General features: G+C 39.7%; 1 protein-coding gene across 3 annotated transcripts in view; it reads left to right on the top strand.

Annotated features, from left to right (window-relative positions):
- The first annotated feature begins 694 nt into the window (after positions 1-694).
- Positions 695-15,909, top strand: part of gtpbp3 (GTP binding protein 3, mitochondrial) — a 52,918-nt gene continuing 37,703 nt past the window's right edge. For 2 of the 3 annotated variants that reach the window (XR_007039660.1, XM_047374937.1), the window contains exons 1-5: positions 695-968; positions 2,099-2,367; positions 2,968-3,054; positions 4,541-4,623; positions 9,744-9,863. Coding sequence is in view for 2 of the 3 variants with exons in the window: in XM_047374937.1 (XP_047230893.1) it covers positions 886-968; positions 2,099-2,367; positions 2,968-3,054; positions 4,541-4,623; positions 9,744-9,863 (642 nt within the window). In the remaining variant the exon portion in view is untranslated. The remainder of the gene's footprint in view (positions 969-2,098; positions 2,368-2,967; positions 3,055-4,540; positions 4,624-9,743; positions 9,864-15,909) is intronic. The other variant, XM_047374936.1, reaches the window with a different exon arrangement.

Here is a 15,909-nt window from a genome sequence, read left to right as displayed (position 1 = left end):
CTGCCTGATGATGCTACTATTTATTAGCCTTAGCATAATTGCCTGAATCATAAGGCAATTATGCTAAAAAGCTAATGTACTGCTTCACTCATGAGGCCAACACTTATATCCTTTGGTGCCTGTGGCCATGCCAGCTCCTTGCAAACAGAATCCTTTACTTGACTGAATCATTTACCACATGTACAACTTATAGATAGATAGATAGATAGATAGATAGATAGATAGATAGATAGATAGATAGATAGATAGATAGATAGATAGATAGATAGATAGATAGATAGATAGATAGATAGATAGATAGATAGATAGATAGATAGATAGATAGATAGATAGATAGATAGATAGATAGATAGATAGATAGATAGATAGATAGATAGATAGATAGATAGATAGATAGATAGATAGATAGATAGATAGATAGATAGATAGATAGATAGATGACTGGTTATCCCTCCAGGAAAACTCCTCCTACACTTCGTTGTCTGGTTCAGATGACCCCGGCGAACTGTTAGGGAATGCGATCATGCAAATGAGGCGGAACGTCTGAAGGAAACAATATTTACGGAACTGATTTTACGATGCACAGAAGGCGGGACTCTCTGTTGATGGACTGTCTTTCGACGAATAGTAATAGAGAACATGTCTGCGTGAAGGAAAGTGTTAACCAATCTCAGACACCCTACAGACAATAACACAGAAACAGGAAGAACACACGGACAGCATGGGTCTGCTAATTTAAAGAAGCTCCCACATTGTCAACTGTCAGTATATGTTAGCAAATATTACGCTATCAGGCTCCCCTGATTCAGCTAGCAGGTTAAAATGTTCCGATGATGGAGGAGATCTCAGTTTGTACAATAAACTGCCAATAAATTAGAGTCTAAAATGTATTATTCTGCAAAAATGCTGCCAGTCTCAACTGTCTGTGGAGGAATATACAGAGCTGCGATTCGGGCACTTCAGACGAGGTTGGTTCTCTGTTTTATACTTAAATAACTCAGACTAAATTGACACAGCGGCATTGTCCTGTTAAAAATGATAAAAAATTATCTCATGAAGTTATAGTACCGTGCACTGTGCAAGAATCTTAAGCTGTTAATTTTGGCCAAATTTTCAACAATTTTAATCTAATATTTGACATTTTTAGGCTTCAAAGGCGTTCAAACTCAAAGGATTCGTCAGTGTTGTTTCTAAACTTAAACTATTAAAAGTAACTTTTTTGACCAGCAGACCGTCAGTGATCTTCCCGTTTCTTTAGCTTATTCCTTTTAAAATACCAGGGCCAACACAGCACGACACAGGTACAATAGGATTTTAGCAGTAGCAAGATTATTCCCAAACAGCTATTGGTGAGTATATTAGTTAAAAAAAAATCTTTGCACAGTTTTGCACAGTACTGTAAATGAAAATGTGATAAGGCTTAGAAATGCATTTATAGTTATTCACATTAACTATTAAAACCTTTGATTTAGAAAACTGAAAGTGTGAAATCGTTTATTGAAATAATGCATTCTCTGTATTTTTGTTATATATTAAATGACTAATTTCGGATTCATAGCTTAGAAATGTTTGTAATACAGTGTTACACTAACTTAAATACAGCTCATTCCTGGTAACAATGTGTAAAAGTCTTAAAAGAACTTCATCTTTTAATGCAGAAGAATACAAATGTAATGTTTAATTTGTGTACATGTGTATTAAGTAGGAGAAAAATGTGATGAAGAATTTGTTTTTGTTTGAATCACTCATGCCACACCAAAAAATGCCTATAAAATTAATTTAATTGGAATCTTTCTTAATATATTTATTAGGTTTTGATTGATCGAGTGTCTAGAAACTATAACAAATAATTCATGGCTTCTTATATTCCTGGTGTTCAAATATGATATGACACAGATCAGAAGAACGTGCCATTTAAGTAAAGCTAATGTAACTACAAGAAATTTGTTGCTCATCTAAAATGATCCATATTCATTGTCAGAGCAATAATTTAGGAATAAAACATACTTGACATGCTGGTGTCTACCATCTTGTAATCTGACAAGACTAAAGAGACTAAATAATAAATGCAGGTTACTGTTTACCTTTTCTTGTGCAGAAACATCCCTCTGTACCGCTGTCTACCCTTTGGAGATGGAGTTTTGGCTGGACTTGTGGATGCTGACACCATCTTCGCTTTGTCATCAGGTCATGGCAGATGTGGGGTGTCTGTGGTACGCATCAGTGGTCCTGCTGCAACTACAGCATTAAGATGTATGGTTGGGCTCAGAAATCACCTGCCTCCTCCACGAACTGCCCTGTTACGTAGCATCACAGACCCCCACTCTAAAGAAGTACTGGACCGTGGACTGGTCCTCTGGTTTCCAGGTGAGACTTCTACACTTAGACTTCACATCTTGTCTTGTCTGTTTGATATTGTAACATTATTATGCTACAGATGTAATGATGCAAAACCATTTCCTCAGCTGAGTTAATGCAGCAGTGTCATCTATGTCAGACATGCACAAATTATTTGGCACCCCTGGTACAGATGCGTAAAAAGCCTTAAAATAAATTCAAATTTAATTACAGCACCATAATCTCACACTAAATAAAGTACCTTTATTCAGTAGGGATAGAAACGGTTAGAAATGGTTGTTATGGAGACATGGTGACCCCAAGATCTTACTCAAATCCCTAACAGTGAGTTTTGGAGATGTTATTACCTTCCTTACTAGCATTCTCACTGTTTGTGGTTGTAAGATATACATGAGTCATTTTTTTAGCCTAGTGGTCACTGGCTAAATAAATAGGCCTCTGCGTCACATCATGTTTATACCCCAGGGAAACAAAATAATCAGCAGCCTTATTCTGTTGTAACAAAAGATTAATTTCTTTGAAGTCTTTTTGCAGAGCTTTACCAGGAGTGCCAAAAATGTGTCTGCCTGAGTTTATTTTTCTGATGATGATTTTGTTTTCTGTTATCAGCTCCTCATAGTTTCACTGGAGAAGACAGTGTGGAGTTCCACATCCATGGTGGTCCTGCTGTCATTACTGCTGTTTTACAAGCTCTAGGTGAACACCCCTGCTCCTGCATCTTCATATATTACAACATGACCCAGGATTGTAAAGTAATGCTCAGTTTCTGGGTGTCAGTGTATATGGGTGTGACTTGAAAGAGAAAACGTATGCTTGCGTCACTGTTTCTCAGCTGCTTAAAATATTTGCACTGGCAAGCATGACCAGTCCTATTGTGATTCACAAAGAAACTGCGTCTCTGCAGTTTCTCTGTGGACTCCATAGAGGGCAGTGTTGTACAAGAGGAAGCAGAGCGCTACTAGTAAACGTCCTGTTAGATTTTTATTTTCAGGAACAATTATATGATATAATCTGTGCTGTATGGAAAGCCGTTTAATTCAAAATTAAATAAATAAATAAAGACTGCTATTGATAAATTATTAATAAATATTCCATGAAATATATAAATATCGACATGAAATAAAACAAAATAATTATGTTAAAAGAAATTTTCATCTTATTTTATTTAAATCATTTCAAGATTTATTTAATTTACTTAAATATGTATTTAATTTACTTAAAGATTTATTTATTTAACTTAGAGATTTATTTATTTCATAATGCAGTTTTATTTTATAAAGCTACTTTACGTATTTCACCCCGTTTTTCATTTTAAGCCCTTTTTATTTCATGTTCTTATATTCAAATGAGGGAGCGGAGTTTTATCTGTGGGGAGGCTCCCTCCGGCATGCTGTCTTCTGGCAGGCAGCGGCATGCTTCTGCCGGCCACAGCCACGAATTGAGCTCGGCCTTGATGTCACAGCGTCGCCCCACAGATAAAACTCCGCCCCCTCATTTGAATATAAGAACATGAAATAAAAAGGGCTTAAAATGAAAAACGGGGTGAAATACGTAAAGTAGCTTTATAAAATAAAACTGCATTATGAAATAAATAAATCTCTAAGTTAAATAAATAAATCTTTAAGTAAATTAAATAAATCTTGAAATTAATAAAATAAAATAAGATGAACATTTCTTTTAACATAATTATTTTATTTCATGGGGATACTTATTTATTTCATGGAATATTAATTAATAATTTATCAATATCAGTATTTATTTATTTAATTTTGAATTAAATGGCTTTCCATACACCCCAGGACAGGTCTTTAGTCACACAGAAACACAAAACCATACACACTCTCATTCCTAAAAGCAATTTAGAGTAACCAATCAACCTAACAGTCATGTTTCTGGACTGTGGAAAGATTTGATGTTGTCTATTATAATCTAATACACTAACCCTACTGTATATTTATTATAGATAGTTTTATGTTCCCTGTGGTCTCCTAAAGAGATTTGAAAAACGGCTGAGAGAACAATATACACATAACCTTCGTTAACCTGCAAGTCTGCTGGTTGTGATGCACTGACCCTTTGTTTGATCCTGCTGTGGTTGTGTGTGTGTTTTATGTGCATGATGCATGCATACATCGTGCTGCCTCTTCATGTTTTTGTTTGCAAATGTGCGTGTGTTTTGCAGGAAGCGTGCCTGGCATGAGGCCTGCTGATGCTGGGGAGTTCACGCGGAGGGCTTTCCACGCAGGGAAGCTCGATTTAACCGAGGCGAGTCAGAGGAGAGCGTTAAACGCAAATATCTTTTCAGGTTTTATTAACCTTCAGGATAAAAATGCAATGATCAGGGTCAATTCTAAGGGGGATTCCCATGTATGAAATGTTAACAGAAAAATTAACTCGTTTCCATATTTTGACCTTTAGTGTTTATTTCAGTGGGTTGTGAAACACTCATGCATAAATGCAACTATCAGGCCTCTGTAGATCACAGTTTTTTATGTACTGAAATGTGCAGCCTTATGTATTTATAAATGTTTTCTCAGAAGATAAACAGCTAAATGGAGAAATGTTTTCTAAATGAAAACAGATGCTTCAATGTCCTTTAATTTCCATGGTGATCTCATATCCTAGTCCAGTCATTACCAGGACTTTTCACAACTATAACCACTCAAGTAAATACCCAGTGCTACCATCTCTACGGCCTTTTTGAATAGTTTCACACAATTAGCTGCAGATAGAAGAACCATGAAGTAGCTAAGATATTAGATATTATATTCACTGTTGGTATGACTGTTATTGACATTTTCCCGGTACCTCAACAATCGTTTTTTGTTTTTTCCTCTATGTCCCTTTCATATTTGTTTCTTTAAAAGTGTCATGACCTGTTCAGTTTGCTGCCTGAACTAGATACAGCTTGTCGTACTATACATTTATTAATGTCCACTATGTCACAGTGGGGATATCCTTTCTGTTAGTTGATACCAAGATTAGCAGTTTAGGCATTGTACAAGTTGAGAAATGCCATATGCATTTTTTGGAAAATAGACGCTTCTGCTTAAGACGTTAAGAACGCATTTTCAGAATCAGAATCAGAAAAGCTTTATTGCCGTATATGGCGTACCAGATGGTAATGGAGGAGGTGAGGATGGACTCAATGATGGCTGTGTAGAAGTGCACCATCATAGTCTTTGGCAGGTTGAATTTCTTCAGCTGCCGCAGGAAGAACATCCTCTGCTGGGCTTTCTTGATGAGGGAGCTGATGTTTGGCTCCCACTTGAGATCCTGGGAGATGATGGTTCCCAGGAAGCGGAAAGATTCCACAGTGTCAATTGTGGAGTCACAGAGGGTGATGGGGGCAGGTGGGGCTGGGTTCTGCCTGAAGTCCACAACCATCTCCACTGTCTTTAGAGCGTTTTCATTGTGAGTTTGATTTTTCTTGAAAATTGAAATTTCCAAGTTTGAAGTTGGAAAAGCTAGCAGAGAGGTCCCTTAAAGTGGAATTTCCAAGTGAGAAGGTCGGAGGTTTCTCACCAAAATCCAACATGACATCCTTGCATATAAAACTTAGACAAAGCTGTCATAAAAAACTTTCAGAAACACTACTATACGTCCCCCCTTAGAGAACATGTTGCTTCGGCTATGTTTTTTTTTATCCCAAAAATGCAAAGATAAGAGATCAGTGCTGAGCTAGATTCAATGAGACTAAAAAGCCCAGAGCATGCAAGAAACCTTGGTGTTGGTTTGGATCAAAATTTTGTCAATAGCAAGCAAAGGTTGCCACCTCTTCTTTAAATGCATGAGAATAAAATAAATAGAAAACGTGTTCAAGGCAACTAAGACACATGGTACAGTGCCTTGCGAAAGTACTCAGCCCCCTTGAACTTTTCGACCTCTTGCCACATTTCAGGCTTCAAACATAAAGATGTAAAATAAAAATTATTTTGTGAATAATCAACAACAAGTGGGACACAATCATGACGTGGAATGAAATTTATTGCATGTGTCAAACCTTTTTAACAAATAAAGAACTGAAAAGTCTGGCGTGCAATATTATTCAGCCCCCTTGCGTTAATACTTTGTAGCGCCACCCTTTGCTGCAATTACAGCTGCAAGTCTCTTGGGGTTTGTCTCTATCAGTTTTGTACATCGAGAGACTGAAATTCTTGTCCATTCTTCCTTGCAAAACATCTCGAGCTCAGTGAGGTTGGATGGAGAGCGTTCGTGAACAGCAGTCTTCAGCTCTTTCCACAGATTCCCGATTGGATTCAGGTCTGGACTTTGACTTGGCCATTCCAACACCTGGATACGTTTATTTGTGAACCATTCCATTGTAGATATGGCTTTATGTTTTGGATCATTGTCTTGTTGGAAGATAAATCTCCATCCCAGTCTCAGGTCTCTTGCAGACTCCAAAAGGTTTTCTTCCAGAATGGTCCTGTATTTTGCACAATCCATCTTCCCATCAATTTTGACCATCTTCTCTGTCCCTGCTGATGAAAAGCAGGCCCAAACCATGATGCTGCCACCACCATGTTTGACAGTGGGGATGGTGTGTTCAGGGTGATGAGCTGTGTTGCTTTTACGCCAAACATATCGTTTTGCATTGTGGCCAAATAGTTTGATTTTGGTTTCATCTGACCAGAGCACCTTCTTCCACATGTTTGGTGTGTCTCCCAGGTGGCTTGTGGCAAACTTTAAATGAGACTTTTTATGGATATCTTTGAGAAATGGCTTTCTTCTTGCCACTCTTCCATAAGACCAGATTTGTGCAGTGTATGACTGATTGTTGTCCTATGGACAGACTCTCCCACCTCAGCTGTAGATCTCTGCAGTTCATCCAGAGTGATCATGGGCCTCTTGGTTGCATCTCTGATTAGTCTTCTCCTTGTTCGAGATGAGAGTTTAGAGGGACGGCTGGGTCTTGGTAGATTTGCAGTGGTCTGATACTCCTTCCATTTCAATATGATTGCTTGCACAGTGCTCCTTGGGATGTTTAAAGCTTGGGAAATCTTTTTGTATCCAAATCCGGCTTTAAACTTCTCCACAACAGTATCTTGGACCTGCCTGGTGTGTTCCTTGGTCTTCATGATGCTCTCTGCGCTTTGAACAGAACCCTGAGACTATCACAGAGCAGGTGCATTTATACGGAGACTTGATTACACACAGGTGGATTCTATTTATCATCATCAGTCATTTGGGACAACATTGGATCATTCAGAGATCCTCACTGAACTTCTGGAGTGAGTTTGCTGCACTGAAAGTAAAGGGGCCGAATAATATTGCACGCCCCACTTTTCAGTTTTTTATTTGACAAAAGGATTTGACACATCCAATAAATTTCATTCCACTTCATGACGGTGTCCCACTTGTTGTTGATTCTTCACAAAAAATTAGAATTTTATATCTTTATGTTTGAAGCCTGAAATGTGACAAGAGGTTGAAAAGTTCAAGGGGGCCGAATACTTTCGCAAGGCACTATATGTGTTTTTTTTTTGTTTTACCTGGTGCTTGACTGCAGCCACACCCTGCCCCACCTGCCACCCAGGGCAACTGCCCATACCGCCCTTATCAAAGATCACCACAAGCCTACACATGGTTCAAAATGCTGCAACCAGAATTCTCCCCCCCCAAAAAAACATAAAATAATTTAAGAATTAGTTTTAAGATTTTATAGGCAACTTTTATTCATCATGTTGGGCTTGCAGAAAAATATGCTTCAGATATCCTAACAACATTCCTCCCTCACCAAAACCCGAGGTCCTCATCCAAAGCTTCTTCTGCCATACCTTGGTCTCAGCTTTGAACTAAAGGTGGTAAAGTTTTTCAGTCAGGGTACAAATGCCCCTTTTCCACTGGCTCAATTTGGCCCTACTCGACTCCACTCGGGTCGCTTTGCAAGCACTTCCATTACAGTTTTTTTCCGTACCGGTACCTACTTTTTGGGTTCCTGCTCCTGAGGAGGTCCAACCGGGGCTGAGTAGGGATTACATGTGACGTGACCAGACTGCTTTTCACTGATTGGCTGTGGGAGAAGGAGAAATGAGAAGTTTTCATTGAGACAGTGCAGGGAAAAGTTAATAAAACTCAAGAGCGACTACAATAATATTAAGGACCAGAGTGGCTGGAGCAGGTCAAACATGTAATTTTACCATTTACAGATCATAAACCATGCCTGAAGGCTGACAGAAAAGAAAAAGGACAAATCAGCTTTCTGAATTACATGCAGGGAGAGTGCTGTATGTAATAACATCCTAAACCAGCTGATCACACATAAAATCAGATGTTCAGAGGTACAAACATTTCCCCCAAAACACACAAAACAAAACCACCATGAAACAACATGTTTGGTTAGGAAACTTATTTACAGTCCTTTAGCAGACCCACATCAGAACTCCTGAGCATTATTTTCTAAGTTCTGGCTGGGTTGTGGTCCAGATAATTATCCCAGTGGATCATTTTAGACATAAAAACATAAATAAGACATTCTTGCATATAAGTTAATACAAATGTTATTAGTATTTAGTTTATTTATGTTTTTGGTTTTTATTTATTTTTTATCTATTCATGCAGATTACTTTAATGTTACAACACAGTAACGTTAATAGCAGCACAGCGCTCTACACTCATGGCTGGAGGTGGGGCTTCAGTCACCATAGCTTCAGCCATTGGGAGGTCAGTGGAAACAGTTACTGTACCGAGTAGAGCTAAACCGAGTGGTGCAGAGCCGCTCCGGCTAAAACGAGCCAGTGGAAAAGGGGCAAAAGTCTGGAATAGATTGAGGAGATTAAACCAGAAACTCACTACCACCCCTTTAATCCTATATTAAGACAAATAAGCAGGCCTTTTCTAGGTCTACAAATAGAGTGGTATCTGTGTTGTGAATAGTATTCTGTAATATTATTTAATGTTTTATTTTTTCATTTTATATCTGTTCTCAAATGTTTCTTTGTTTTTCAATCTTATCTTGTGAAGCACTTTGTAACTTCTACTTTTGAAAGGTGCTACAGTTATGCTCAAAATTACTCAGCATCGTAGCTGCCGCAGGTTGTGGCACCTGTGCTGGTTCAGCGGCGACTGGAGGTGTGGGAAGGCTTGGGGTGTCTCTGATGGTGTCATGGGGAGACCAGCGGGGGTTGTCCCCCCTTGGTGTGGGTGCTCGGAACATGCCCTGCAGAGGTGGGCTCCTGTTGGGTGGCCTATGGAAATAAATAATTTTGGGCTTAACTGTATATAAATAAAGTTTTTTTTATTTTCTAGCAAGAGATTATGAGGCACATTAAGAGAGGACATTATTTACTTAATCCTGTTAAAATTAATTATTTTGATATAAATAAATGCAAATCTTTTGTAATAAATATGTGCACTGATATTCTATATAAATCTGCTTGAAGGTGGAAGGACTCGGGGATCTGATCCATGCAGAGACTGAGGCTCAGCGGAGACAAGCTCTCAGACAGATGTCGGGACAACTGGGACGCCTCTATCAGGACTGGAGCCAAAGACTGAAACGGGTAGGTCCTCTTAAGGTGGGGTTGTGAAAATTCAAGTTTTCACCTCTGATTAGCACGCAGTTACTGTATAAGTTGCATCTAACTGAATTCAGCCAGGCTATTTTCATTATTCATGTTGTTCTCAGATGCTACTATAAAGCCCTGTATTTATATCTGGCCTCATTTTTTTTCTTGAATTTATAAACGTTAAGTTAGATTTACCGAAATCCCCGGTGTCATTAGAGGCATTGTCCAAACCAGATCTAACAGTTTAGTGCAATATTAGATATAAATACACAGCTGGATTTAATACCTGAACAGAGAGGTAATATTGTATAACGTGAAGCATCGTTCAAAAACAACCTGCTTCTGTCCCTATACCCGCAACCCTGAAGCAGCCTTAGGCCGAAAACACTCTGTTGATAAAATTGTTGCATAAAAAAAGGAGATTATAGACACAATTTTTTAGAAATAATATAAACATATTCTAAATCTAAAAAAAAACAATAAGCTGAACTCTTTGATATTATTTTTTCCTAAAGAGAGTTTGGGAAAAAGCGGTGTGTATCGTGCTGCAGGTCAGACCTCAGCAGTTTCACTCCCACACAAAGCTTTTGTTTCTTTTGTTTTTATCTCTAGAGTTGGTCTTAAAGGAATCAGAGGCTTCCTGTTTTCATGTTGCTGGAGGACATGTAGTACGTTTGTTTTTGTTCAATTCCAAAAGTCAAAAGCTCATCTATACATGCATGTTCTTATTTTGCTTCTTCTGACCCTGTTACTTTATGCTGAAGATAACAAGATTAAGCAAACGTTAAGGATGAATTAAGTAAACCCATCAGAGCTTTTTTCAAAAATTCTAACATTAGATTAATTTTAATAATGATCTATTAAACAAAAGCATGTACTATGCTGAGTTATTTGTAATTCTGATGTCGTCTCTGTATCAGAACTGACTTTCTGCCTCTGACAGACTTTGTTGAGCTGTTCAGTTATTAAAGAAAACTGCAGTGCAAGTACAGCATTTGATTACTGCTATGCAGGACTGCATTTTACATTCAATAAGTAAAGAAAAACATAACTGTGAAATGTTATTTTCCATCTCTTAACATGTGACATTGTGCCTGAAAACATTACCAATTTGTTTGATTTACCTGGTATGTTTAGTGCCTTGCAGCAGCATTCATACCCCTGAAACTTTTTTAGAAATTAAAACAATTTAATCTATTTTTTCAGAGAGTCTGTAAGAAACAATTTCCAAGTCTCACAAAAGATTCTCAATTGGATTTATGTTTGGACTTTGACTGGGCCATTTGCTTTGATCTTAACCATCCTTTCTGCTGGAAGCTAAACCTCTGTCCCAGTCCAAAGTATTTTGCCCTATGTTTAACTTCCTCCACATTCCCTGTCCCTGCTGAAGAAAAGCATACCCATAGCATGATACTGCCACCATCATGTTTCATTGTCGAGATGGTGTTTTCAGGTTGATGTTCACTGTTATTGTTTCTGCTGCACAAACGTTTTGCACGTAGACCGAAAAATTTGATTCTGAGCACCTTCGTCTGGACGTTTGCCGTGCTCCCTGCATGGTCTGTGGCAAACTGGAGTTTTATGGCTATTGTTGAACAACGGCTTTCCTCTTCCCACGCTTCCATGAAAGGTTGATTTTTGGATTGTACAACTAATAGTTGTCCTGTCAACAGATTCCCACCTAAGCTGTAAATATCTGCAGCTCCTCCAGAGTTACCATGGGTGTCTTTGCTGACTCAATGAATAAAGGTCTCCTTGCCCCAGTGGTCAGTTAGGTCGATGGCTCTCTTCATTTTTGCACAATGGCAAAACTTTCTCCTGACCAGCATGCTGTGCTCCTCGGTCTTCATGATTTGTTTGTTCACTGATATTCTCTAACAAATCTCTGTGGCCTTCACAGAACAGCTGGATTTATACTGACATTTAATTAAACACAAATGGACTCTATTTACTCATTACATGACCGTCCTCTTATGCTACTGTATAATTTGTAACATACGTTTCGTTTCTCTTCCATGTCTTAGTCTTGCACTACATTGTGTTTGTCAATCACATAAAATCTCAATAAAATGCTTTGAGGTTTATAGTTGTAACATAACAAAAACTGAAAAGGTAAAAAAAAATGTGCAAGGAGTTTTGCAGTTTATTAGGAAATTGTTTGTCCCAAAAGCAAAAAAAGGTTTGTTCCCCTTTGAGCTGCTCCATGTGGATTACATTGTTCTATATGTAAAGACTGTCTGCAGGCAGCTAGTAAAATACTGTACAAAAAAATGAACTCACTACTCTTTGAGGAGTTTGTTGCAAAAAGCCATTGATCTGACACAAAATCTATTTATTTAACAGCTAAACATTCATTTTTTTTTTAAAATACCTCAAAAAAATTTTTATCAGTTCGTAATTAATTGGACATACTTTTTTATGTCAACTATAATAAAAATTGGTCCTACTCAGTGTTGAGAGAGACATCACGAAACATCTGTAAAAATTGCATTTGTATAACAAGTACATGCACAAGTCTAATTGTGCTAATGAATGTGCCATTAAAAGAGAAATCTTGCTGGCTTGATGAGCTGTTGCACTTGGCTGATTAACAGGATACAAAGTAAAACGACTGACTGAACATCCTCCCAGAGTGGTTATTCCATAATTCTCTGCCAGGTATGGTCGGATGTATGTTTTTCTCATTTGCATTTAATTGTTACAAAGCCTGAGTTTCTCTCACATATCCTGTTGCAGCAGTTCAGCACAGGTCAATGACCGCAGGTAAATGCTTTCATCCCAGTGGAAGTTGGCCAAAATGTCTTCCGCTGTGAATAGTTTTGGCAGCGACCCCACCAGACAATCCAGGTGTTCTCCCCTGAGAAGCTTTGTTTTAGCTGCTTGTCAGCAGCTTTGGTTCCTTGAAGCTGTATAAGCAAGCTATTATTTTGGACTCAGATTTCTGAGAACACAGCTAATCAGCAGTATGCAATCTGTATGATGACAGGAGTCAAATCTTTATCTGACACCTAAACAATGCTACTTTTCTAATGGCTTTCCATGTAAGTAAACGGGTCAAAGTACTGGAGTCTGATGCTTCCTGTTTTTCTGCAGCTATACTACTGTTGTGTGTATGTACCTTAATGTTAATCAAGATGCCGATCATGTTGTGGTGGAAATATTGAAGCATTTCCCCGTTTGTACTCTAGATTAAGATACAAAAGAAGCATGTAGCAATGAGATAAAAATGCATCAACAGTAGGACCGGTGAGACATACGGCCTGGAAAACAGGAAGACTAATTTAGATATACTGGTAAGTCTAATGCAGGACTGTACCACAAAATTAAATCCTAATACTTCAGACATATTGATTTCAGGTGTTCACTGAGCTTTACTTAGATAATAACCACTCCCCTAACCCTGTTACCCTCATGCTTCTAGATTTGAATCCTTTGTTTGATGCTGTTGAGGACAGTGTTATTTGGAACTTATTTTGGTTTAAAAACCAAAAACTGTTCAAATCTTTCAGGGGCAAATACTTTTACACAGCACTATATTTTGCCACTAATTGTTTTAAAGTGTCTCTGCACAGTAAATTATCGCTACACAGAATAGACACCCAATTTCTTATTTACAGTTACTTAATCCTGTCCAGGGTGGGCTGAATCACATCTGAAAGAAGACAGGAACCACTCTTCTGCTCAGCAACATGTCATCCTAACTTTCAGGACCGGTGGTGGAGGTTTCATGATTTTGGTTTGTTTTGCAGCCACATGCAGTCATGTAGTGGATAATGAACTCCACTGCATGCCAAAATATTTAAATTTCAAATATGCTGCCTTCTATTCCATCAGCTATACCCTGTCCAAAAACTTGCTAATTCATAACTCAATGGGACAGTGACTGAAAACAGAACGGTTGACAAAGAAAATAATAAAGGCATTGCAGGGTTTCAGTCAAAGTCCAGAACTATATCTGATTAAAATCTGTTGGCTGGATCTTTTAGAGAGTTGTGCATAAATCAATGAACTAAAATGAAATTGAGGGTCAAACTTCATTCATAACTATGTGAGACAATGAAATGTAAGCAGTCATATTAGTCATGTAAGGCTATAAGGAGAACAGTTACTTCAAGTTATTGCATCTGCACATATTTCTGCAAGCAGCTGAATCAGTGCATAGACCTTGCTTTTAACACACTGCATCTACAACTTCAGTTAGTGTTTAATCAGTGACACAGTGTATTAAGTCAACCTGTCTTTCGAGTTGTATGTGTCTCATTTAGGACCTGGAAGGAACCAAAGGGTGTCTAATGTCCTATTAGGTGAAATCTTATTAATGACTGTGGGTGTAATACCTTCCCACTTTTCTGCCTACTGCTCTGGAATATTTGGACTTTCTGGTCAAAGGTTCCGCTCACCTTTGTTCACGCGGTGAAACGCCGGAAGAGAGGGAAACGGGCTGGGGTGCTGGTACGTCTTCACCAGCGTGGACTACGAACACCGTTACCTGGAATATTTCTCTCTAACGTGCGCTCACTTCCCAACAAAGTTGACGAACTACAACTGCTGTTGGGGAAAAACAGGGACTTTTATTCATCGGCAGTTTTGTGCTTCACGGAGACGTGGCTGTGTGGATTAATACCGGACTCTGCGCTGCAGCTGGCAGGATTCCAGCTCTACAGAGCGGACAGAGACACGGAACTCTCCGGCAAAGCGAAAGGTGGAGGAATCTGTTTTTACCTCAACAGTGGTTGGTGCAACGACGTGACAGTGATTCAGCAGCACTGTTCTCCAGACCTTCATCATAAACTGTAAGCCTTTCTATTCCCCCCGTGAGTTCGCTTCGTTCATCCTGGTCGGTGTTTACATCCCGCCGCAAGCTAACGTGCAGGTCGCACAGCGCATGCTCGCCGACCAGATACTGAGTGTGGAGCGGACCAACCCGGACTCCTTAGTAATCGTCGTTGGTGACTTTAACAAAGGTAATCTGACCCACGAACTCCCCAAATACAGACAGTTTATAAAATGTCCGACCAGAGAGGACAACATTCTGGATCACTGTTACACCACCATCAGAGACGCTTATCACGCCGTCCCACGTGCTGCACTGGGCCAATCCGACCACATCATGGTCCACCTGATTCCTGCATACAGGCAGAAACTAAAGCTCTGCAAACCTGTTGTGAGGACGACAAGGAAGTGGAGCAGTGAGGCTGTGGAGAATCTCCAGGCGTGTTTAGGCTGTACAGACTGGGATGTGTTCAGGACTACTACCAACAGTCTAGACGAGTACACAGAGGCTGTGACTTCCTACATCAGCTTCTGTGAGGACAGCTGTGTACCATCATACACCAGGGTGAGTTACAACAACGACAAACCCTGGTTCACAGCTAAACTCAGAAGGTTAAGACTGGATAAGGAAGAGGCCTTCAGGAGTGGGGACAAAGACATATACAGAGAGGCTAAGTACAAGTTTGGCAAGGCAGTGAAAGAGGCCAAACGACTGTACTCTGAGAAGCTCCAAAACCAGTTCTCAGCCAACGACTCTGCGTCTGTCTGGAAAGGGCTCAAGCAAATCACCAACGACAAGCCGAAAGCCCCCCACTCCATCAACGACTGACGCCTCGCCAACGACCTGAACGAGTTCTACTGCCGCTTTGAAAGACAAAGGGACAGTCCTGCAACCATCCCCCACGACGCCCCCCAACAGCTGCAGCCACAACCCACCACCATCCCCACCTCCCCAACCTCAAGAGGGGCCTTGGCACCTCCAACCCCCACCCTGAAGTTCCCCCCCACCAGCCCCCTACCCACGCCGGGGACGGCTCTTTCCATCCAGGAGAGGGACGTCAACAAACTCTTCAGGAGACAGAACCCCCGGAAAGCTGCTGGTCCGGATTCTGTCTCACCAGCCAGCCTGAAGCACTGCGCTGATCAGCTGTCTCCAGTCTTCACAGACATTTTTAACACCTCACTGGAGACATGTCATGTGCCAGCCTGCTTCAAGTCCTCCACCATCGTCCCTGTTCCCAAGAAGCCAAGGACCACAGGGCTTAAT

The sequence above is a fragment of the Girardinichthys multiradiatus genome, chromosome 9 (genome assembly GCF_021462225.1).
Source record: "Girardinichthys multiradiatus isolate DD_20200921_A chromosome 9, DD_fGirMul_XY1, whole genome shotgun sequence".
NCBI classification, from domain to species: Eukaryota; Metazoa; Chordata; class Actinopteri; order Cyprinodontiformes; family Goodeidae; genus Girardinichthys; species Girardinichthys multiradiatus.
Note: the sequence above shows the minus strand (reverse complement) of the source record. Positions and strands in the feature narration are given on the sequence as shown.